Here is a 26419-nt window from a genome sequence, read left to right as displayed (position 1 = left end):
TATCATGGTTCCCTGGAAAAGAAAAAGGGAAGTTATTTTTTATCTGTAGATTAATAATGCCAGAAAGGTATCATTTGTCTGAAGATGTTGCAAGAAAAGCATCTATTAGTCAGAGACAACCAGGTGGATATGCTGGAATCTGGAATGCTGTCAGGCTGAATGGCTGGTTATTCACAGCCATTATCTATCTGTATACATTATTTTCAGGAAATACCTGATGGCACCACTATTTAATGTCTACTAAAAGCCAAAATAGTAAGCAGGGAAGGACTTCAAGTATTACTGTTATGTATGCATTTAAATAGAGCAAGAGAGGAAAAATTAATCTTTTAAAGGAAGATAGAAGACTGAAAAGTTTAAAAGAAATGAATTTTCAAAATATGAGAGGCAGTCATAAAAATATAATGGGAAGTAGTTTACATCTCAGTATACTTTCACCCAAACTAATACCATGTAAGATATCTGACAGCCAGGGCATTCAACAAAACACCTTGTGAATTAACATCCTTATTCCTATTGGCTAGGCCAGTGACAAAAGGCGAGGAGCAAACCATTTATCTTGTCTTGCTCCACTTAATAAATTAAATCAACAACTGTGCCAACCCCCCCCCCCCACACACACACACATTATTGGTCTCCACAGAAGTAATGCAACCATGATCCCCAATCAGCAAATGGTGGCATTACCATCAATTTAAAAAATATTAATGCTATTTTTTTAAAAAAATCTTTTTCTCTAAGTTTAAAAAGGGAACTGTTCCTAAAAAAACAATAAAACATCTAGAGGCACCTTTATATGTTCTTATATATGTCCTTTGAGGTATTCAATACATAATACATAAAAGAAATCCTTATTAATGAATGAATGAATGAATGAATGAATGAATGAATGAATGAATGAATGAATCTTTGCTTGGTGACAATCCTGTATTTTCCTAATCCACACTGGAATGATTTCAGATTTTTTTTTACTAGTTTGTGTTCTTTTAAATATATATATATATATATATATATATATTTAAAAAATGAAAAACCAGCTTGTAAAAAACCAAAAATTATTCTACACCTTAATGTTCCCTGCAATTACCTGAAAAAAATACCCCATTTAATATAATGTCCTTAATAGAATTCTCCCTTTTAAGCCAAATAAATTATTCTTCATAATATGCGGTAACACATGACAAAGCAGTATGTAGTAATAACAGAAGATACCAATTTGTCCCACAGTCTATTATTTAAATCTTTAAGTCATTTGTAAGCAACAGCAAGTGGGATGAAGAAACAGCACTTTTCTGGGTGAGAAATGTAATAGAAATAATGCTTCTGTAAGGATTTTTCTTTGTTTTTGTTTTAATATGGGTAACTCCTGTAGAGTTGCACAAAAGCAAAACATTTACCGTAATCTAAGCAACAGTTTAAGTGATAAAAAGAGCAATTTTATTAAAATCAATTTGGAAGTGCCACCGAGATCAGTACACCTTATTTCCAGAAAATGAATGTTAAGACTTCAGCCTCAATTACCCTCCTCAGTCTCTCCTAAAGGGTCAAGGCAATGGGCATGCCCTCACAAATTTGGTTATGTGCTGGTTTCTTCTGGGTCAAGGAAGGCAGAGAGCCTTCCAAGCAACTGAATTTTGATCATGTGACCATGGGGATGCTGCAACAGTAATAAATGTGAAAAATAGTCATAACTTACTTTTTTCAGTGCCGTTGTAACTTTGAACAGCCACTAAATAAGCTGTTGTAGGTCAAGGATTGCCTCTAGTATTTTGAAGAGCTATATTAACAGAATTTTGCAAGTTTGAATGCATTCCCCTCTTCTAGAAGTGGAATGAATTAGAAAAGGTTTTGTCTGAGATGTTTACTCATCTTACATTCTTGCCCCATACTCAGTCCCCTTTTACCTAACCATTCTCTTGGTAGTAGCTCTTCTTCCTGTCCCTCAAAGCCACTCCCTGTCCCCATCTATAGCCCCAAAGTCACGCCTTTATTTAGCAGAACATCTGTCCAGGTGTTCAGTAGTCAGAGCACTCAACACATAAACATTCTCAATAATGTCTCCTTCCACTCCAATATTACTCTGATGGCTCTGGAACAGTGGTGGGTTTCTACCAGTTTGCACCGGTTCGGGCAAACCAGTAGCGGTAATTTGGCCTGGGTCGCCAAACCGGTAGCGACCGCTCGCTGGCCGTGCCCCCGAATCGGTAGCCCGGTCACCGCTCACTTGCCCCGCCCACCCACACGACTGCCAGGAAGCGGCTGGCAAAGAGGCAGCAGCTGGGAGGCTTCTCACAGTCGCATCAAAAAAGAAAAAGCCTCCTAGCTGCCGTCTCCTTGAGAGCCGCTTCCCAGCAAAGTGGCTCTCAAAGAGGTGGTGGCTGGCTCACGCCGCTGAAAACTACCGGAGATTGCCGAAAAAGCCACTGTCGTCACTGCCCTGTTCTTTGTGCTGGCCGTGCATGCGCATCCCACTGCTTGCTGCGTCACGCTCAGACTGACGCAGCAGTCAATGGGATGTGTCAGTCCGAGCGCGACACAAGAGGCAATGGGATGCGATAGCAGCAGCTTTTCCAGCGACCTCCGGTAGTTTTTGGCGGCCTGCAGCCTGCCATCACTTTGAGAGTCGCTTTGCGGCTGCAGCAGCTGGCTGGAAGCCACCGAAAACTACCGGTGGTCAGATTGCCTTCCAGACTCCGGACCAACCGCCGTGGGAGGAAGGTAAGCAGCCGGAAGAAAGAGGCGGTGGGGGGGAGGAAGCGGGGCTAGGGCCGGGGCTGCCGAAGGTGGGGAAATGGGGCGACGTGTGCAACTGGCGGAGGGCGGGGCGACATGGAGGAGGAGGCCTTTGATAGATTAGGCCAGGCCTGGGCAGAAAATAAGTAGATAGGTAGAAATTCAAAGACAATTCCTACCTTTTTCTGTGGGCGTGGCTAGATGGGGTGGTCATGTTACTGAGTGGCCGTGAGTGACGGTAGTTGGCCATGCCCACTGTCACATGACCACCAAGCCATGCCCACCAAGCAAGCCACACCCACAGAACAAGTAGTAAAAATTTTGAAACCCACCATTGCTCTGGCAGCTGCCTTTGGAATCAATGTCCATAGTACCAAGACTAGGTTACTTTCTATGTGATCTGAGACTCCAGCAGCACAGGATCCTGGCCTATACAGGAAGCATACATGTGTTAGCCATTCTACTGAATGTATTTACAACCAACACATGAAATAGCAGACTTCATTAACGTGACATAGGTGAGAGGATTATCTAGTGATTTTGCTTACTGAGCACTCTGGATAATGGGTGTCTGAACAGAGCTTTTTTGTGGAGGCAATGCATGAGAAACATTTGGTAGATCTGTTTATCTTCCTGATGGTAGTAATACAAAGGCCTTGAATTGGAGCATAGAAAGCAACTTTTAAAGCTGGTAGAATATTGAAATGTCTTGTGGGTCCTCTTGCAAAAGAGCTGGGGGGTGTTTAATTAACAAAATGGCTGCTACAAGGAACATAACCAACACTAAAGCAATTGTTCAAAATGCTATCTGTCTAGCACTGTAGCCCAGCCCAACGCTGACACTCAAGAAACTTCTTGTGACCTTTAGTTTTATCCTTAATAAACAGGCTAACTTTTAACAAAACAGTACATATTTCTTTATTTATAAAACTTACGAAGGTTATTAAGAACCAAGGGCATTCTTGGAAATTGTATTTTTTAAAAAAGCTAAGAGCTGCAGTGTATCAGCATCTTCCAATTTTAAAATCAAAAGCACATCTTTAATGTTGCAATATTTCCAGGATCAGACTCAATAAAGATAATAGAAGTTAAAGCTTTAAATATATTTCTTTTTAATTATGATAGGCATTCTATATTCACTGAATATTCAAGGTAGAAGCCACGAGAATGGTGAGGGTGGCTCCTTATATATACAAGGGGTGGAGCTAGGAATGGGAGTGGTAAGTTATGAATACATTAAAGTCCAAAGAATAAGTTAACCTCTGATGTTCCATATATACATTATTTACACATTGGAGAATAAGGCATTTACATCTGACAAATCCCCCTCTAAATGCCGGTTCGTTACACAACACCAATTACATTCTGATTCAGGACAATATAATACATATAATTTAGAAGTTAAATATTTGTGTTGTTTAGAAGGTAAGGGTTTTGTTAATATGTCAGCTAATTGTTCAGAAGTATCGCAATGTATTGCTTTAATGAATCCGTCTTGAGACAGTTGTCTCACATGCTTAAACTTTATATCAATATGCCTGGACCTTTGTCCAATTGCATCGGATCTGGATATTTCAATGGCCGCTTTATTGTCTTCATGCATAATAAATGGTAAGGTGGGTTTCTTCCAAACATCAGTGATCAGATCATTGAACCATACAAGGTTATTTGCAGCTTTGGACAAACAAACATATTCCGCTTCTGTAGTAGAAGTGGCTACTAGTTCTTGTTTACCAGTATACCAGTAAACTGGACAATCATTCAATAGAAAAACATAACCAGAAGTACTCTTTCTGCATGATGTATCACCAGCCCAATCTGCATCAGCATAACAAGTAATTTTTGGTTCTCTGTCATTATTGGGTTCCAACATTAAACAAAAATCTAATGTACCCTTCAGATATCTTAGAATTCTTTTGACAGCTTCCCAATGATACAAGGTTGGTTTACTAACATATCTTGACAATAGATTGAGAGGTAATGCAATATCTGGCCTAGTCCAATTAGATATATAAAGGAGTGAACCTATAACTGATCTGTAAAATGTGTTGTCTTTAAACTCAGGGGAAGATTCATCAGTGTTTCTAAGAAAATCAGTTTGCATAGGGGTGTCACAGGTTTTAGCATTATTTAAGTTACATTTGTTTAGGAGTTCGATGATTTTATCTTTCTGTGTAAGTTTGAATCCCCTTTTAGTTTTGTTAATTTGCACACCAAGGTATTTATTCACTTTACCCAGGGATTTCAGTGAGAAGTGTTCATTTAACTTATTTACAAAGATTTCCCTGCTCTCTTTATGCTTTCCAATGTATAAAATATCGTCCACGTAAATTAATACAAATTCAATATGATCATTACTCTTTTTTACAAAGAAACAGTTATCAGCAGTGGTGGCGTTGAAATCCATGGTCTTAAGTACTTTTACCAAGCAATCGTACCATCTTTTGCCGGATTGCTTTAATCCGTACAGACTCTTATTTAATAACCAAATTTCGTTCTTATTAGTGTATTGACTGTGTGGTGCTCTTACATATATTTCCTTATCTAATTTTGCATGTAAGTATGCGGTCTGTATGTCATATTGGAATACGTCCAGATTGAGTGCAGATGCTACTACAAGGGCTGTTTTGACACTCTCTGTTCTCACTGTGGGTGAATATGTATCAGTATAGTCTTCTGGATATTTTTGTGCATAGCCTTGTGCAACTAGTCTAGCCTTGTATAAGGTATTGCCTCCTTCTAAGTTCTTAATTTTATAAATCCACCTGGTACCTATAATTGTTTTATCCTTAGGTGCGATCGCAGGTGTGAATACATTTAATCCTTGTAAACTTTCCATCTCTTTTTCCATAGCTAGTTCCCATTTTTCTCTTTCTTCATGTGGAAGTTTCAATACTTCTTCATATGTATTAGGTGTTATTTGTTCTCCATTCATATGCATTATGTAATCTTTGTATTTATTTGGTATTTGGTTTCTATTGTTTCTAATAGTTCTTTCAGGCTTGCTATGGTTATCATGCAAATATCTAGCTTCCTTTTTTGTTAATGTGTCTGTCTTTATTTTATGCTGACTATTAGTCCAAGTTTTGGTTTTGTTCTTACTTTTGTTAATATTTTGATTTTCTGTTGTTCCTTCCTCGCAAGATATCGTATCTTTACATTTATTAGGAAATATTTCATTAAGGTGCAATTTTGACCAATTGGCCTGTTCATGGAACACAGCTGTTCTGGATACTATAAATTTGTTATTACTATCAATAAATCTGTACCCTTTGGTTCCAGTTTCGTATCCCATGAATCTTAATCTCCTGGATACGTTTTCTCCCTTTCTCCTCAATTGTTTAGGTATGTGTACGTCTGCAGTGACTCCAAATATGTGCATGTGTGATAATTTGGGTTTTCTATTGTACATCACCTCATATGGTGTCTTATTCACAATACTGGACCAGGTTCTATTTTGAGTGTAATTCGAATAATGTAATGCCTCTGACCAAAATTGTTTGCCTAAACCAGCATCCTCTAATGTGCACCTAATCATGGTTTGTAGTGTGGAATTTTTCCTCTCTGCAACTCCATTTTGAAATGCAGAAAAAGGATTGGACGTGAAATGTAACATTCCTCTATCCTTTAACCATTGGGAGAATTCTTTAGACATGAACTCACATCCCCTATCTGTCATAATTTGCTTTATTCTGATATTATGTTGTGTTTCTATACGTTTGTAGAATTCCTTAAATTTCTGAAATGTTTCATCCTTGTGCTTTAATGTGTAAACAAAACCATATCGGCTGTAGTCATCCACTATTGTTAGGAAGTAACGTTTTCTATAGGTAATTGAGGGACTTAATGGACCAACTAAGTCCATATGTACCAAATCAAAAATATTGTTAGTTGATCTGTTAGATTTTTTTGGTCTGGGACTGGTTTTTAGTTTGGTGGACTTACATACTGAGCATTCCAAATAATTTTCACAATTTTTTATTTTGACACCTTCTGCGTGTTCAGTCATTTTTTGTACTACAGGAAAGCTTGCATGTCCTAACTTCCTGTGTAAGATGTGAGCACACTCATCATGAATTGGTTTACCTATTTTTGGTTTCTTTTCCTTGTATGTGTTTTTGTGATCATGAGTTATTCTACACTCATCATTGTCACTGTTACTGACATTTTCATCATCTGCTTCAATACAATCTTCCATATTTGAATCAATGTTATGTAAACATCTTTCTTTAGTTATCAGATAGGGTAGACCTCCTTTTATCATTACAGTACCTACATTTGTTTTGTTCTTTTCTATAGTTGCTTTCCCCTTTGAGAAAACTATATTGATATCAGATTCTCTGCTTAATTTTATGGCACTTAGTATGTTGTGAGGTATTTCTGGGATTAATAATACCCCCTCTATTTTCCCTAGACCAGGCAAGGTCACATTTCCTTTGCCTAGTACTTGAACCTTTTCTTGATTAGCTACCTTTATCACAAACTTATCTTCTATAAATGAAGATAATATACTTTTGTTGTTGGTGGTGTGATTTGTTGCACCAGAATCAATAAGCCAATTGTTATTCTCATCCTGCTGTGTTCTGGTGCTGTCTTGTTTATTTAGCCCATTCAGTGACCCAGATTTCCTCTCTTTTGAATTTTCTCTACCCCCTCTACCTTCTTTGTAATTTGGTGGGCTTCTATATTTGTGTCTATCTGTGGAAGATTGTCTGTAATTATATTTGCTCCTATATTCTGGTCTATGTCTCTCTCTTGAGACTTTGGGGCAGTCTCTTCTACTATGTTCCCTGGATCCACAATTGTAGCATCTAAAGGCCTCATTATGTTTATCTTGAAAGACTACTTTCCTAAAAGGTTTGTGGTCTGTTTGGTTACTGGATCGATTTTTTCTTGAATTGTCTTCTGCTATCAATTTGTTAGATAGACTTTCTATGGATAAATATCCCAAATTAATGGTATCTAAGTGTGACATAAAGCTATCCCATGATGGATCAAGTGAATTGATAATAACACTTTTCATTGTTTGATCTGAAATCACTTCCCCCCTCAATTGTAGCTCAGCTCTTATTTTGTTTAGATTTATCAAATGCTCACTTATAGAAACCCCTGGTTTTACTCTAGAGGAAAAGAAATCCTTAGACATTCTTGTGGTTGTAGCTACGCTATCGCTGTGAAATAGATTAAACATGCATTGAATTATTTCTGATACAGTTAGGTTTGGTTTGATGCTATGATACATTGTAGGAGACACGCTAGATATTATTATGAAAAATGCTCTATGATGTAAACAATCTATTTTTAAGGTCCAAGGTCTTCTTGGAGGGCTAGTTATAAAGAATAGTAAATTTTCTTTCATGAAAATAACCTGAAGCTGTTGATACCACTCTTGTAAATTAATGCCATCAATTCTAAGTTTTGGGAAGTCACTGGGTAAGTTACCTACATTATTCTGTCCATTACTTACAACCTGGGGCAGTCCGTGATCTCTCAAGTGCAGGAAATTACAGAACGGCATTGGGATGCTTGCAATGAGTCTGCGCGGTTCTCTGGCCAGTTCAAGTCCTTCTGGGTCGTCTACGTAGTTTCGCACATGCGCGTTGTTCATTTCTTCTTTGGTGGCGTCGTGGAAGGTTCTCTCCCTTTCAGCTCTCTCGATCCGCTCCTCCTCAGATGAGTCGGTCTCTGGCTCGGTTTTTGGGGTTCTGGTGGTGGTGACGGTTCTTTTCTTCTTTTTGTGTGCGTTGGTATTCGATTTTGTCTGTGGTGTAGGGCGAAATCGGCATGGCTCTCTGGGCTCGGGCGTCGTCGCTTTCGAAGTCAGGATGGGAGCGTGCAGGTCTTGAGTCGCCGGTTTGATTTCTTGCTTCTTCGTAGATGTCTTGGTAATTTTCAGTCTTGGCCCAAAAGCAGCAAAAAGCGTTTTCATTGCTGATTTTACTTGAGATTTAGTTAAATCGTCTTCACTTTCTGATTTTGGATCATCTGAAGAGTTTGAGACTTCTTTCTCACTTTCTTCGTCTGATAGTGTTTTTCGCGCCAGAAATTTTGAACTGAGCGTTTTGATTGGCTCTGCTCCATTCTCTTTTGAAGTTCGTTGAAACCAAGATGGCTGCCATTCAAAATTTCGCGCGGGATCACATCTTTTCTTTTTAACAACTATTTTCTCAGTAGTCATCTCACTTACGATTTTTTGATCTTTGGGTTTTTCTTTAATGACGTTTTTCTCTCTCGCTGCTCCGCTGTTCTTCAGCATCTCCTGGAGGTCCGCGATGAGACTTTCATCATTCTTTTGGCTTTTTAGTATCTTTAATATCTCTGACCTGAGTTCGTTATTTTCTATTTCGATTTCTTTCTGGTCATTATTTTCACTCATTAGTTCTTCTTCTTCAGTGGTGTATTCTTCGGATTCTCTCGAAATCGCATTGGTGGATTCGTTGATCATCTCTTGATCAGTTTCTATTTCTTTGCTGTAGGCCCTGGTGTTGGGCCTATCTTTCTTGGACATTTTTAATTACTTATTGAGTCAATTAACCATCCTCTGCTACCAGCTTGTTGCAATATTTCCAGGATCAGACTCAATAAAGATAATAGAAGTTAAAGCTTTAAATATATTTCTTTTTAATTATGATAGGCATTCTATATTCACTGAATATTCAAGGTAGAAGCCACGAGAATGGTGAGGGTGGCTCCTTATATATACAAGGGGTGGAGCTAGGAATGGGAGTGGTAAGTTATGAATACATTAAAGTCCAAAGAATAAGTTAACCTCTGATGTTCCATATATACATTATTTACACATTGGAGAATAAGGCATTTACATCTGACATTTAACGATACTAAAAAAAAAACAGTTGGCCCAGAAATTTGGTGAGTAATAAAGAGATGGCCATAGACACACTCCTACCACCACTGGAGAAATATAGATACCACAGATATAATGGAGCCAAGGTAGTATTTCATTAACTAGGTTTTTGATAAAACCATTTTTGGAAGGAAGTTTCTCACTTTTCTTAATATTAAAAGAGTATGCACATTCATTCCCCAATTTAACAGTAAAATGGGTAACTCCTTGCCAGAGCACACAGTATTTTAATTGCATTCCCAAATTATCTCTGGAAAAAGCCCAAAAAACAGTAAGATCTCCAAAAAAGGAGAATAGTTTTACATCTCTGACACCAGCACACTTACTGTAATATATTCACAAAACTCAGGATGCAATCTTTATTTAATCAATCACAGAGAAAAATAATGTAGGTAATACTATTAACAACAATGATATAGATATTAATGGTGATATACTTTTTTTTATTACATTCCAGCACCACTTGCTTATTTGATGGTTCTATGTTATAAAATGAAATAACCATGTACAGTGATTTAACAAAGATCACTGTAGTAATGCATAATTCTACTCTTCTCATTCTTGCCTTTAACTTATTCTTTTCTATTTGGCTAATAGAGGCCTTTTGTTTCTTAGCAACCATCTGTTACTTCAGTTTCTTCTACCACCCAAAGTTGTAATCCCTTAATTTTCAACATCAGTATTGTTGAACTGATTGCGGGATAACTGCCAAGGGAGTAAAAAGACATTTATTTACTTTTCTAATACATCAGCAAAAATTCCCAGGTTTTTTTTTATGTACATCAATTATACCCATAACAAAATCAAAAGTATACTTCATGAAATTTTATTTTAATAGAAGTAAAGCACAGCACAACAAAAACTATTTGGCTTTATGACAAAATTGCCTTTTAAAATGTAATTAGATAAGAAAAATAATTTCTTGGGTAACTATTAAGTTTCCCAATTAAACCTTAGCTCTCAAAATCTTAACTGGATATACAAATGTTTTGTGAACATTTTGTGAATCCTATTCATATTCTTACCATTTTTCTTGGAGATAACCTGAGACACAAATAAACAATATTATTTGTGAGATAAAAAATAAACACTTCTTTGCTTTTTCTAATACTTAACCTCTAAGACTCAAACCTCTTACTAATTGAGAAACACAGTAATTGTCACATTTATGCTGCTGGATCTAGGAGAAGCTAACTTTATTTCCTATTTTTTGATATCTAACTAACATTGGAGCCCAGTCCCTTCTATTTGTCTGTTGTAATGAATGTTGCATAAATGAACACATAAATGAGCTATGGGTTTAGTTGAACAGGGTCTTCTTCAAAGTTTTGTGGCGCTTTAGTCAAACACATTTATTATCTCTTTGCTCTTTTCCATGTGTACGTTTTGCAATATTCATCTCTTCAGAAAGCCCATACCTAGGAAATACATAATGTTCTATTACAGACTTATTTCTACTGCAGAAGATAGTATAAAGTAGTCTTCCCTACACTGTGTCTTCCAGATGTTCTAGGATCACATGTCCCAGAATCTGATCAAGTTGAATAATGGCACTTATGTTATTGAACAAAATTAAATCTATATCCTGCTCAGGATATAGGTTTAGTTTTTTTTTATGTTGATTATATGCATTTGTGACCTTCCCCTTTGGAATGGACAACACACTGTTTTATTAGAGTTGCATAGGAAATAACTTCCAAGGATTATCTGTGACTTTAGAAAAAAGTGGTTTCTTCAAAGAGTTGAAAAATATTAGAAATATTGTGCATCGTGTTTCCAATAGATAATGAGCACTTATGCCACTCTGAAGCCCCTCCCTGTATTTCCTTCTCAGAACCTGCCAAAAGGCTTGTCTAAACATTTGAGAACAATTTTAGTTGTTGTAAATGGAATTAGGCAATCTATTTTTATTCAAATTTCCTGCTCAGCAGTTTCCATGATTCTGACTTCTGAGAGCTTATTCTGCCATAAATGCATGCCTCTCTGACTTTGCAACTTCTCCGCAGTGCATGTGTGCTTTCAAATCAACATCAGAATAATGTCATCTTTAATTCACTGACTGCATTTTAATATTTTGCATGAGCTAAATATGAAAGCTAGCGACTGGAAAAAAAATAGTCTTTCTGGCATTACCTGTTGATGCCTGTCAGTCTCCAAATTTATACTATCCTTTTTGCCCAGATAATTAAAAACTAACTGGTGGAACAAGTTCACGAAATTTTATTACCATCAGTAAGAAGTATCATCCAGGGTAGTTGTTCAGATTTAGATTACTAACTAATCTGCTGTAATTTAAATACTGTGTACTGTTGGCCTTTTATTTGTGTAATGTTGCTCAATAAACTGAAGAAGTAATATATGCTGCTGACAAAAAATTGCATGAGCTCCACAATTCAATGACTGATTCAGCCTCAAAGAAACTTGAAAATAAATTATCAGGCTTAGATTTAGCTGATTTTTTATTTTATTTTCTCAAGTAAGCAAACCTGATTAAATGACTCTGTTTTACTCATTGCTGTTCAATAATGTTTTCCCTATAGATTAATAAAAGATGGGGGGTTTTTTGCAAAGAAAAAAAAATGATACCAGAAAAATGCTACACATTTTGAAAAAGGGCTTTCTTTTTAAGAGCTCTTTTAAAACTCAACCATTTGTAAGCTATTGTGGTCTTTTAAATCTGACTGAAGGTATTGCCTCAACATAGATTTTTTTAAAAAATGCAGACATGTTGATAAAACATTAATATGTTCAAACTGCCACATTCCGGACTGAAACCAGCAGTCCATGTTAATATGATTCTGAATGAAATATACATTTATTAAATGCATATGTTTTCTTCTTGGCTAGTCCAGTATTAGAATCTACCAAGAACTGTAGATTTTTCAAGTGTGCGGTTTGACTAAAAGAAGGCTATATTAACAGGGCTATATTGAAAAGGGATACTGATATCTGATTTACAGCAACTGATGATACCAGATGATTTTATTTGTCAAAAATTAAATTTTGGGGGTTTATTTTTTCTTTTTTGCACAAATTTTCTTTTTTGTAAGACGAATGGGATAGGGAGTTTTTCAGTTTATAATTTCCCAGGCCTATTTCTTCTTTTCCTTTCCTATTCTTATTATCATGCTTATTAATATTGAGATTATATAACATTGTTAGTGCCTCAGCAGGTGGGAGCACCTGGTTTATCTTGTCTGGGCTCAGAAGATAAGCAGAGACACTGGAGATCTCAAGGCTAGACTGAGAATTCAGCAAAAAAGAGGCAGTGACCATGGAAAAATATTTTCATAGTAGTACCAGGAAAACTGCACCTATACATGAAATTATCAATAAACATATTTGACCCAAAGGATACTTTATTTTTAACCTTGTAAATTCTGTCAATCACATATATGGGGAGATTTTATACACACCCGTGTGTATATTTGTGTGTGTGTGTGTGTGTGTGTGTGTGTGTGTGTGTGTGTGTGTATGAATATGACTGAACATATTTGTGTGTGTATGTGTTAGATTTGCATATATTTCAAACAGATTTGCAGCAACACCAAATAGATTGAGGGGTACTTTGAAAATAATAATAATAATTTAATGTGAGATTACTATATAGAGAATTAAATGTGATTTTAACTACATTTGACTTTAAAATGTTGCTGTGTGGCACATCAATACATCTGGCATAAATGGCATAAATTTAATATTTTTTTTCTTTTCAAATTATACTTAGTTCTTATAAATCCATCTGAACTTTTCCAATTTTGAACTTTTTCAAGTTTCCAAAAAACTTCAAGCTCTATGTTAAAAAACAAAGAAACAAAATCTTTTATCTATGTTTAAATCAAGTTAAATGCCAAAGCATAAAAAATACACCTGGGATAGAAGAAAGAAAGAAAATAATGGATGCTTAATTATTAGCTGGATTTATACAATTCTTGAGTATAATTTTGTGCAATGGTTACAGCAGAAGAAAACAACTGATTCTTCAAAATGCTTGCTGCTACTCCCATACCGCACTGCAGTAAAAAAAATTGCTTGAATCATCCAACATTTCAATCTGTGTATGTAAACAGTCTTGATAAGTGAAACAATCTTGATATATTTGTGTGTGTGTGTGTGTGTATGAGAGAGAGAGAGAGAGAGAGAGAGAGAGGGAGAGGGAGAGGGAGAGGGAGAGAGAGAGAGAGAGATCTATTTTCTGTTTTTCAATGTCTATGCATAGTCCCCAAAGAATCAGAAACACATACATATTCAAGCTGGTTTGAATTGTTTTCCTCCTCCTGAACTCTACTCCCTTTCTCTTCATTCTGTTAAAATCCTTGAATAACATCAAGTTTAAAAGTTTATTTCTCCCCAAATATTTTGTACATTAACTGTTAGTGATTCCTCAATATGGCATTTTTCCCTCCTTCCCACCCTCCTTTCCTTCCTTCTTGGCCAAGTGTGATTGGACACACAAGGAATTTGTCTCCGGTACATAAGTTCTTGGTGTACATTAAAAACAACAAAGTGATAAGTCATAGATCATAAATCATAGGGTACAATCATAAATCATAAGATACAAACAAGTGATAAATCATAAGATACCAATAGAAGAAGGTAGTAAGAAGATGAGAAAGATGAGAAGATGAATTGAGACTAAATATATTAAAAATGAAGAAAGAAGAAAAGACCAAGGTCAGACAATATTTACTTATTCATCTGTCTGCCCTGTTGAGACAATTTCAAATGTATACATAATAACACTAACATCTGCCTATCCCATGTCTTTGGGACAGACTCAATAGATGGATAAAAATTTCACATCCGGTCCAAACATCTGGTTGACGAATCATAATAATAATCAGACAATTGCAAAAGGCAGCTTTACTAGAAATGGCCTACCCCAGGCCTTGGGAAGGACTCAATAGATCAATAGAAATGCCAAATCCAAACCAAAGATATGGCTGACTGTGTGACCAACCGTAATAATTGGATGATCAAGAACCCAGAAATAACAGGAAACGTCAAAAGCTTTGTGTAAAGACCAATGACACAGTGGAAGACACAGTTGCTGGTCAATCGTGATAGGGAGAGTTTAATATCAACTTGAGAAAATTTTCAAGGTGACTATCATGACTAGTGTTTGGCTTTGCACTGATTTTAACGTCAACAATACTGAATAAATCAAGTCACGGCTATCAAACATCAAAATCATCTGCCAGACTATCCCACAAACTTTACATGAATGATGTAAAACTGTATGGAAAAGCATCATCTGAAATGGAATCACTGCTGAATACTATCTGTATTTACAGCCAAGATGGAGTTTGGTCTGGACAAAGGTGTCACTCTCATCATCAATTGAGGAAAAATAGTGAAAACTGAAGGAGTTAAGATGCCCTATAGAAGCAACATTAAGAGTCTGGATGAAGATGATCACTACAAAGACCTGGGCATCCGTCATCTGACAACATCAAACACACTGAAGTCAAGAAAAAGGTTAGAAGTGAATACTGGCTACAAGTGGAGAAAGCAGAAGAGAAGAAAAAGAACTGGAGAAAATCAGAAAATGCAAAGACCTGTAAATGGAAGTAGAATGATTGTGAGAAAAGAAAACAAAGATAATGCAAACAGTAATAGGCACCTTGAGTGCAATCCCAAAATAACTGGAGCACCACTTGAGTATCATCAGCATTGACAAATTCACCATCCATCAATTGCAAAAGGCAGCTTTACTTGGAATAGTTTACATCTTGTGACAATACCTTTAAACACCATCAAACTTCTACCTATCCCAGGTCCTTGGAAGACCTGTTCAAGCTATTTGTTCAAGCTGATTTGTTTGATCTAACATTGTCAATTTTTCAGGAGAGTAATGTGCTGTACAAAGGAATCTCTTGAACATAACTTTAATTTCCTTCCTTCCTTCCATCGTAATTGATGAAGTGTATCCTCTCTGCAACATGATGCAAGAGCCAGAAATATTGTCTCATGCTCATTTGGGAAGTAGAAAAGATGGCAGTATGGTCTTCATAGCATCGGTGACTAATGAAGAGTTGATATAGAAACTGAATATTTCAATTTATTGACATGAATTGGATGCATATTGCCAAGATGGGTGGGTGGGTGGATTGATGGATGGATGGATGGATATTGTGATGAGAAGGCTGCTCTGAAGAGCCACATGAAACACATGTTATACTATTTTTTGCTTAATTAGCATGAAAAGACATTGATAAATATATGAGACTGCTGCTTTTTTGCCCTGATAGCCTGCTTTGGGGATTGAATTTAACACCTCCTTCAAATCTATAAAGTCATACAGAGTTTATGTAATCAAGAGCTGGCACATTACACATCTATTCCATTCACATTATATATTCAAAAAAGGAACATTTAAATAGTCATAAAAATAGCATGTAGTTTTGCACTTGCTTAACTCAGATGCAGTGATTCTTAATCTAACTATGGCACCTGAGATAAAGGTTTACACCATTTTTCTCTGAAAGTTTTCCAGCTGCTTTAATATTGCAAACATACTCATACCTCATTGAAATAAAGTCTAATTTAAGATTCTGTGTATTTTTCCTTCCTGTCTTTTTCATGTATATATGTAATCACAATTTGCTATGAGAAAACTCTGTCAGAAATAAAATTCTTAACCTGGATTTACTACAGGACCAAAACTTTAGTCCAAAGACCTATATTTCAGACATGCTAGAAATACAATTTGCAGTGATCCAAAATCTTTCCCACATGTTACGGATCTTGCCTATTAAGGAGTGTCCTCTGCAGTGGCACTCATCATCCCTCCATAAGGTTAGATCAGCACCAACCCTTGTAATCTTTCAGAAGGCTCTGAAAAAATGATTTTGCCACTGTGCCTGGTATCTGGTGGAGGATGAACCCACTGTTTATAATCTATGACTGAACATTGCCACAGATTATATTTTATGGTTTTGCTTTTTTAAATTATTTTATTTGTTTGGTTTATTTACTGTATTTGCTTATTGCTTTCTTGTGACTTGTGTAAACCACACAGAGTCACGAATGTGACATGGATAGCTATATGAACTGAATGAATAAATACATGTTGTGCCCAACATACAGATGAGTTTTTACATTAGCACCCATAAAAGATTATTTAACTCCATGTCTCTTGAAGGAAACTGAATCAATAGCACATGTCCTTCTTCGTTGCAGCTTTTATTTAAATTGGCGTAAAGATTTAATTACACTCCTTTTAACAATCAGACCCAGCAAAACAGATGCTGATCTTATTCCCTCCCTTCTAGCAAACACTTCAGAGATGCTTCTAAGAGAGTAGCTAAATTTTGCTCAATCACCATTTCTATTCACAACATAAATTTAGTTTAATCTGTTTTAAATCTCATGGTCCCTCAGGCCAATCATTTAAAACTCTCTAGTTATAATTTCATAAACTTGTGATAACTCTAAAAATATTTCTATTGTCCAACCTATAGCTATCAGTAAAATAATCTAATTTTCATGACAAATGTCATTAATAGTTTCAATAATTTAATAGATTAGATCTGTGTGTGTAAGATTTTTTATTTTTGTCATGCTTAATTCCTTTTTATTATAACTGTCTTAAAATTGAACTTAATTTTGGACACTGGCCAAAATTAAAAGTTAACTTCTTTAACAAATAAAAATATTTTATTCCTTTGATTCATTTGTATTAAATAAAAACAATAGCCAGATGTAATCTAACTCACCCTTCCCAATTACAATACCAATCCACAAAAAAACAGAAAGGAAAAAGGTGACCAATGATTGTACCATAATGCCTAATAATCAAGGAAAGAGCAGAAGATTAATAAAATAGATTCCATGTATTTATTCAACTTGACCATTGTGATGATGGAGAAAAGTATCAGGGCAAAAATGTAATCATGTAACTAATAAATTGACATTTACTTCAATTTGGGATTTTTCAAATGTTGGCTTGCTGAATTTGCAGTGAGTTAATCCCACTCACCAGTTTCTAAAATTTATCTATAATTATTATATTCAGCAACATGTTACACTTTTATCTTGAATTTTATTTTTTCGATATAGTTTACGTAGTTCTGCATTTGACCTACTTAGCAGTACTTGAGTCAATGAACTCTGCAAATAGGAAGGGTAACATAAGAGACTCTTGACTTTTATCTCACATAACCAAGAACAAATGTGATAAGCAATTATTCACATAAATGTCTCCCAGCGGCTTCTTACATAATAATGCAATCTATTATTTTAATGTTTCTTTTAATTTATGAGCCCTCAAATGATTTAAAATTTATTTACATGCCTCAGAAATACTTTGAGCTCTGCAAACAGCAAAGCCATATTAAAATATATTTGTAAACCAACTTTCTTAATTAAATTTGGAGAGTTCTATTCGTTCTCATTATATATTTATTTACTTGGCTGATTTACACATTGCCTTGACAAAATATCCGATGCGCTGAAAATAGTTAAAACATTGTAAAAAGAACTTGGAAAGAAACAGGAAACAAGAAATAAAATAAGCTCTCCCCCAAAGTTCACAGAATAGGACTGTTGTCATTTGCTTCTGAAAGGCAGACTCAAACTTCCTATGAGGCTTCCGCAATTCCAGAGTGACTACATAATAAGCATTATTTTATCGATGACAATCCACATCCATTAGACAAGAAACTTTGTCCTAATGTAATGCCAGATAGTAACTGTATATTTAATTATTAACACTGCAATTTTATATTTTTACTGTAACTTCCACTGAGATCAGGGGACTTTCTACCAGATCAGCAAGAATATCAAATTGATGAAGATTATTATTTCTTTCTCTGCAGGGTACTTCTGTCAAATTAAATTAGATGGGTGGTTCCAAGGGAGGGGGCTTTCCCAGTGTGCCAGACAGCTTACGAAATCTTTCCCCAAAGGAGGGAATCAAAACCTGATGCCAACATTGTTATCTTATCAGGTAAATATTTCTCTAAAATAAATGTTTAATTTAAAGTTATAACATGACCAGCAAGCAGCTGGAACAGAACCTTTTATATATTTTACAAGTTGTCTTTCCTGTTTTATTAATCTGTGCATATAGATGTGTAAATACACACATTTATATGTATATTTATATATACATGTAAGTCTCATCAATATTTGGGCAAATATACAAAGAATTATTTTTTGTACCTGTTCTTCACCCTTAAAACATGGAAATTTTTTTCTGTCACAATATTTCCTGATAATTTGTTTTTAATGTTAACTGATGGTAATATATTTTTAATTCATCAATAATAATCCATTTATATCCAAATGCTAAACATGCTCTAAGGTCTAGATATGAAGTAAGACATAAAATAAATTTCACATCTGACCTTACTGATGGTTTGAGAAATACTTTTTTGAAAATATTAACATTGTTAAAATGTTGAAGATTGTTAATTTACAGTGATGAAATACAAAATAAGTTTCAGCCATTACAAACATACAATTTAAAGTGCATGTCAATTTATAAAAATGATTGCAATAAACACATTTGCAAGTGCTGTCTGATTTAAGTACTTAACACTCAGTGGAAAGCAATGATTACTTTTGGCTGAATAAGCTAGGCTGACCAGCTTAAGTGTGTCACTGGTTAATATGAGAAAAGCTCCTCGGTATAGCAACTCTAAATGCATTTTAAACTTCTCAATACTGCACTGATTATTTCTTTAGCTTCCCACTGCATAATAAAAATCTGAAAACTCAAATCAGCTAACTCTCAAGGGGGAGAAATGTCAGCAGAAAGGCATTGTGCTACTAACAATAAAAAAATATATAAACAAGCTGTAGGGGAAAAAAAATTCCCTGGAATTTAAGAGAAACTGAAAGAGCCTCATAAACAAAGAGAACTAAGCAATGAAAAATATGATACAAATGCAATCACAGTAGTGTTCTTTCAAATATTTACCCTGCTTCTAGTTGAAGAATAATTTGTTGCATTTAGCCAGAGTCAGACTCTAAGGATTGCAGTAATCCATAGGGATTAATTAGCCTAGAGTTTTTCGAATACAACTTTTAAAAGCACAGGATCAAAACGGAAGAAGAAAAAGAATATGCATATATGTTACTGATGATTGTTAAATAATCATTAAACATTAAATATTATCATTATTGAATCATGGAGAGCATCACATGGATTAGAGCAAAATAAGCACCCCAAATCTATCCAACAAATGTGTGATGAGGACACTATGGCAAAATGCAGTATTTCTCAGTGAATTTTACCTTCCCCAAGTTTTATACCACCATATATTTTGGACTGGCCATGTTAACTGGTAAATCTAGAAATCGTTCTCTCAAAACATTTAGAAGCACCAAGTTGGGCCTGCTATGGTAAATATCCTAAATCAGTAATGGCTAACCTTTTTGCCGTCGTGTGCCAAAAGTGGAGGTTGCATTGGGGGGTTGCGTGATTCGTGCCTATACCCATAATTCAATGCGGCCCAGGCTGTTCCCGGCCTCCGGAGGGCCTCTGGGGGCTGGGGAAGGCGGTTTTCGCCCTCCCCAGGCTCCTAGAAAGCCTCTGGAGCTGGGGAGAGCAAAAAACGGACCTTCCGGTCCCATCGGAAGTCAGAAAACGGGCCACTTCCGGCCTCTGGGGGGGTGGGAAGGTCATTTTTGCCCTCCCCAAGCTCCAAGAAAGCCTCTGGAGCCTGGGGAAAGTGAAAAATGGGCCTTCCCCACCTCCCCGGAGGTCCTCCGGAGGCCGAAAACAGTCTGTTTCCCGCCTTCCGGTGGGCCCAGAAGGCCCGAAAATCAGGTGGCCAGCATGTGCATGCGTGCTGCAGCTGAGCTAAGGCAACGCTCGCATGCCCACCAATATGGCTCCACATGCCACCTGTGGCACACATGCCATAGGTTCGCCATCACGGTCCTAAATATATATTCTAAACCCAGGTAAATGAATAGATCTTACTTCACTTCTATGTATTCAACAAATATATTTGACTTCCTATAAAAAGGTTGACAGTTTCAGAGAAGTTAAGAGTAGGAGGACAAATTTTCACTGAATAGTTCCCCATCCAAGCTTAGCCTTCATATCATCTGAAGAGTTATTATGGGATAGTGTTTCGTGGGAAACTGTGAGTGAGCATGGATTCAACATCTCTCTTTCCCTGACTTTGCCATAATGATTCCTATAGGAGTTTGAAAAAGATTTATGTTCTACTTCTATAAATTGCTACTATCTTGTCTACTCAGTATAAGGAAGTCTTCCATTATTTGTATGTCAAAAAAAATTATAGCAAATCCCACTAAGATTTAATTTATCCATATAACCTGGAACACCAATTTTAATGCTCAAACATATTCTGCCAATTCACTATTTTTACATTATAGTAAATTCAGTTTAACAAATTAAGGAGGAGTTTTCCAATGCAGCCTAATGTTCTTTTATAGCAAACAGGAATTTTTGTGTCCCAAAATATATTTAAATATGAAAAAAATTACTTTATCAATAAGTGAATATTGATTATGAGGGGAAACAGTGAATGTTTTAAATATACTATTTCGAGACATTTGGACAAACCCATTTTTGTCCAAAAACAAATTTGTCCATTAAATATGAAACTCACTAAATTCAAGTCTACTAAATTAAAAGATTACTGTAATAATATCAGATTTTTAAAAGCCTTGATATAATTAAATCTACTATGTGAGTTATGTACTCAGAAAAATAGAGCTGTTGGTACAAAGTGCAATTCAGTGCCTAGAAAATAGCTGAGAATAAACCAACAACAAAGGTGAAGTTAATTACACACGTCTTTCCTACTCAGTGATTCTGGAATGGAGGATGCCAATCAGGTGAAACAGGTCTGCAGACATAAACCTTTCCTTGTGGATCACTAGTGCAGGCACTCCAGCAACAAAAATCTCACCTAGTTTGCTATTTGAGTGTAATGAATGTTAAGTGGAAATTGACCACTGTAAAAATACAATTTTAAGGAACTGGGTCAAATCCAGACATTAGTTCTATTAGACATTCAATTCTTATGTACCGCCCTTTCCCCTCCATCATTTTGTACTAGTTATCATGCTAACAGAGACAGTCTGAAGCAAGGAACCTGCTTTTAGCCATATATAGTAGTTCTAAATGCAGTAATATCCTCAATACAGATTCACTCTTTCATGGACTCAGAGCTCTATTATTTCCCTCACATAAGCCAAACAAGGTGCTGTTTAGGCCTAATAGAACTACCCAACTAACTGCTCAATCGTCTCAATAGCTTTAAGTACAATTACCAGCAGTCCTCCTTTAGCCTCATTTAGCAACCATTCGCAGCTACGAAGTAACTTTATGATCAATCCTTGTATTTACAACCTTCACAAGTCTGTAAAGCAAAGGAAATCTGAAGTAAGATCATAAGCAAAGGGACAGTTTCACTTGGTGACTGCTTATCAATTAAGTTGCCAGTCCGAACTGGCTAAATGAGGACCACCTATAACCGTGATGGTGAACCTATGGCATGTGTGCCACAGGTGGCACACGGAGCCATTCTGCGGGCACGCGAGCAATCGCCCTAGATCAGCTCCACCGTGCATGTGAGCATACCTCCCGGCCAGCTGATTTTCAGGTCTCTGCCGTGCATGCAGGAGATGCGCGCACATGCCCATGCCACCAGCCCCTCCCAGGAGTCTCCTTTCAGCCTGTTTTGGATGCCAGGTAAGTATAGGGCTCGCACGGAAGCTCTGGGAGGGCGAAAAATAGGCCTACTGGAAGTCTGGAAACGGGCCATTTCCGGCCTCCGGAGGAGGCAGTTTTCACCTTCCTGGAGGTTCCAGGAAAGCCTCCGGACCCTCCGGAGGGGGAAAAACAGGCCTACCCGAAGTCCGGAAGTGTGCCGTTTCCAGCCTCCAGAGGGCCTTTGGGCGGGTGGGGGAGGGTGAAAAACAGGCCTAACGGGCCTACCGGAAGCTTCCGGAGGCTTCAGAGAGGCCTGGTAAGCCCAAAACAGGGCACGGGGGGGGGGGGTTGTGCACGCATGTATGGGGGCAAGGGTACATGCGCAGGGCGTGGGGGGTCGCATGCACATGCGCAGGGGGTGGGGCGCATTACATTATGGGTGTGGGCATGCTTTTGGCACACGACGGCAAAAAGGTTTGCCACCACTGACCTATAATATATTCTTGAATCAATCCATGGCCAAAAGCCATTTCACCATCTTAAACAGCTGGTGAAATTCTATTCGTGCTTTCAGATCTTTTTATTTTTAAAAAAATCATAACCAACCTAAAGTGGCTTTAGTATATACAGGTCATCCTCAACTTAAAACAGTTCATTTAGTGACCCTTTGAAGTTATATCATCACTGGAAAAAAGTGACTTATGGACATTTTCCACACTTATGTCCATTGCAGCATCCCCGTGGTCACATGATCAAAATTTAGACAACTGGCAACTGACTCATATTTATGAAGGTTGCGGTGTCCCAGGTTCATATGATCAGCTTTTGCAACCTTCTGACAAGCAAAGTCAATGGATAAACCAGATTCACTTAACAATAGTGTTACTAACTGAACAACTGCAATGATTAACTTAACAGCTGTGGAAAGAAGGGTCGTAAAATGGGAGAAAGACTCACTTAACAAAATGTCTCACTAAGCAACATAAATTTTGGGCTCAATCGTGGTCGTAAGTCGAGGAATACCTGTATAAAGTTTTACAAAAAAGAAAAGAAAATGAAGACTTGTGAATTAAAATGCAATTACCTACAGATACTTACATGGGGATGGCTCATGTATTCCTTCCTCAGAACTATCCTCAGGACCCTCTTCACCTATTCCAGAGGTGACTGACTCTTCTTGAGCAGAAGCAGAACTTGGTGTACTTGGTGCACTGACAGATCCAGAATCACCATCCTCACTATTGGAACCATATCTATCATGCTGAGCTACTGATCCGCCTTCACTGCAGCTTCGGCGCTCTTTCCTGTGGACTCGGGAATGAAGGACCATTTGGTGATATGTGCGGAAGATCTTGCCACACTCAAAGCACTCGGTGGACTTGTTCTGTGATGCCCTTCTGCTTTGACGTGAGGATGGTCTGTATTCTAGGTCATCTTGACCAAGGATGCAGTTGTCCCCTGCTTGTGCATTATTGCTTTTCTCTGAACGGCCACCTGTGCAGTTCTTCTTCTTTGGATTACTGGAAGAGTTGGATGAATCTTGCTCTTGCTTGCGTTTCTCTTGACTAACAAGAATATATTCCCTTTTGTCCCTGTCATACGTGACATCAGCATCTGCCAGAACTTCATCCCATCCTAAATACTTAACATACTCAGAAGGCTCTGCAACTTTCCCTTTGGTAGCCAAGTGCCAAGCTTGGTAACTGTTGACTGGATCCAGCTCAGCTACTCTTTTACCTGACTGGCCCCTTGAAACACCTTCTATCCATACAGACGGCCGCAAGTTCAGATATTGGAAGAAAAACTGTTTTGCTATAGATGAATCCAAATCTCCATCTATTAGTCTCTCTCCTCTGGGATCACTGCAAATTCCTTGAGACTTACAATGTACAGAATTATGTGCTTTTAGGCTCTCCAAATTTGTAAACAGGTTTCCACACTTGGTACAAACTTCATAGAGGGATAATCCAGTCACAATAGTCTCTTCTTGAATGACATCATTGATAGTGGCAATGGGCTCTAAATCACTTTTTGGCTTATTTTTACTCCCAGCTTTTGGGCCATGAGATTTCATGTGGTTTTTAAGGAACCAGGGCTCTTTAAATTTCCGGCCACAAATGTGGCATCCGTGGTCAAATGACCCTCGATGCTTCTTCATATGAGCTTTGAGGAACCATGTTTGACTAAAGGCTTGTCCACAGACTTCACAAGGAAATTCTCCAGCATTGGACTCAGGCTTGCAGTTCTCAGGGTAGGCTTCCCCATTTGGAATTTGAGTTGTAATATGATCTCTCTCTATGTGGTTTAAAAGGGTCTCCTGTCTTAGGGTCATGTAATTACACAGCTTACATTTGAAAGGCTTGTGGACTTGATGTATGTGTTGCTCCAACTCTTTCTTCCCTTCAAATTTGCTTTTACAGAAGTTGCACTGAACAGTACATAATTTAACATCATCGGCCAATGCCTCTTTTCTGCTGCTTCTGAGCAAGATCTTGCTATCCTCTGTGGGAATGGCTCCATTCAATATTTTATTGCAAGCAGAGGTGCTTTTGGTAGGGCTGGTGCAACCATCAAAGCCTTCGAAGACCCTCATCTCATTAAGCTGGGCCTCTCCCACTGTCTCCACGTCATTCCTCTGGCTTATGGTGCCTGTTCTGTGACCCCGAATATGGATCTTTAAGTTGCCCTTTTGGGAAGCTCTGTGATCACAGTAAGGGCACTTATAGGGCTTCTCCCCTGTATGCTTCCTCATGTGTTGTGACAGTGAGCTCTGGAAGGGAAAACTCTTGCCACATATGCAGCAGCTGTGCAACATGGATTTGTCTGCATCCACATCATTCTTATTCATCCTGTGAGGACTGGAGGCTCTTCGCAATTCCATGCTTGCACCTACACTACAATCCATCTGTATTCCAACAACATCAGTCAACAGGTAAAAGCTCTGCCCAGGAGTGAAAAATTATGTTGAAATTTCTATTGGGGATGTTTCTCACCAAGCCTCTATCTCTTCATTCCTATATTCAAATTGCTTCTCAGCTTGAGAACATTCCGGATATAAGCATTCATTGATGTTTCTGAGTCAAATGGCAAACAAAACCTGCAACCAAAACAAAAGCACAACACCTCATTACTAAATGCAAAAGCATTTCATTTGAAGCACATTCACAACATTCTTCTTTGTTACTTCCCTTGTGACAGGCCTCTGTTAAGGTTTTCTTTTCATCTAAATCAAACTCTTGGTACACACAAATGTATTAAATTTTAACTTGGATGATATTATAATTCAGAAAACCCAGTAGGATATTTCATAAGCTCAGTAAGATAACATAAACAAACCTATGAAATAGTAGTTTCAGTTACTGGGATACAGAGTATGCATGTAATTGGTATGAGCTAAAAATAAGAACATCAATCTCACAAACAGTTAAATTTGTCTTTCCAAACCAAAAAATAGTGTGCATGTAGCTTCAACTTAATAAGCCCTTTCTTGAAGTAACTGTAATATTTTAAGTCTGTGGTTTTATACACATGTATAATTTCATGAAAAACAGCCAAAATTTTGTTTGTCTAGAGATAAAGGATTTCTGTAAGCTATCCTTGTTAAAAATGCTTTCTTAAACATGCAGACATACAGAAAAGAATGCATCTTATTTTAGTTAAATAAAATTCCTATAAACAAGCCCATTAAATGAACAACTATGACTATTTTTTTCTTAGTTGATTGCTAATATCCTTGTTAATACAAATAAAGTATAGAAATATGTTCACAATTTTGCTACATTAAAAGCTGTAAAAAACTTCATTTTTACATGTTAGAGGAACATCTGGTATTTTCTGTAGTACCTATTCAAAATTTGATACTGTTTTTTCTGCCCTGCAAATAAATGGTCGATACATGCATATATTATCTCTTTTATATACTGAAGAAATCTTTCTACTTGTTTATTACAAGTGCTTCATGTTTAATGGAAAAATACTTTTTTTTTATCTACCCTGCTTTTTAAGAAAAAAACAATCCTGTCTCTCTGTTGGTGAAGATGCATCAAATTTACAAAGTATGGATCCAATGGTAACATTTGTATACATAATACTTCAAAAGGAGGATTCACATTTCTGCTTCAAGGTATCTGTATTTCTGCCCCACCTAATTTTAATTCTCCTCCGAGAAAGTATGTGCCACA

At 37.0% G+C, this 26419-nt stretch overlaps 1 protein-coding gene across 4 annotated transcripts in view; it reads right to left on the bottom strand.

Moving 5' to 3' along the window:
• ZNF516 (zinc finger protein 516) overlaps positions 1 to 26419 on the bottom strand; it is a 133893-nt gene that overhangs the window by 47155 nt on the left and 60319 nt on the right. For all 4 annotated transcript variants that reach the window (XM_034429336.3, XM_034429334.3, XM_087890388.1 and 1 more), the window contains one exon: positions 23337 to 25335. In XM_034429336.3, the coding sequence (XP_034285227.2) occupies positions 23337 to 25143 (1807 nt within the window). In that variant the 5' untranslated portion in view covers positions 25144 to 25335. The remainder of the gene's footprint in view (positions 1 to 23336; positions 25336 to 26419) is intronic.

Source organism: Pantherophis guttatus, chromosome 3 (assembly GCF_059756535.1).
Source record: "Pantherophis guttatus breed Tessera chromosome 3, ASM5975653v1, whole genome shotgun sequence".
Classification (NCBI taxonomy): domain Eukaryota; kingdom Metazoa; phylum Chordata; class Lepidosauria; order Squamata; family Colubridae; genus Pantherophis; species Pantherophis guttatus.
Note: the sequence above shows the minus strand (reverse complement) of the source record. Positions and strands in the feature narration are given on the sequence as shown.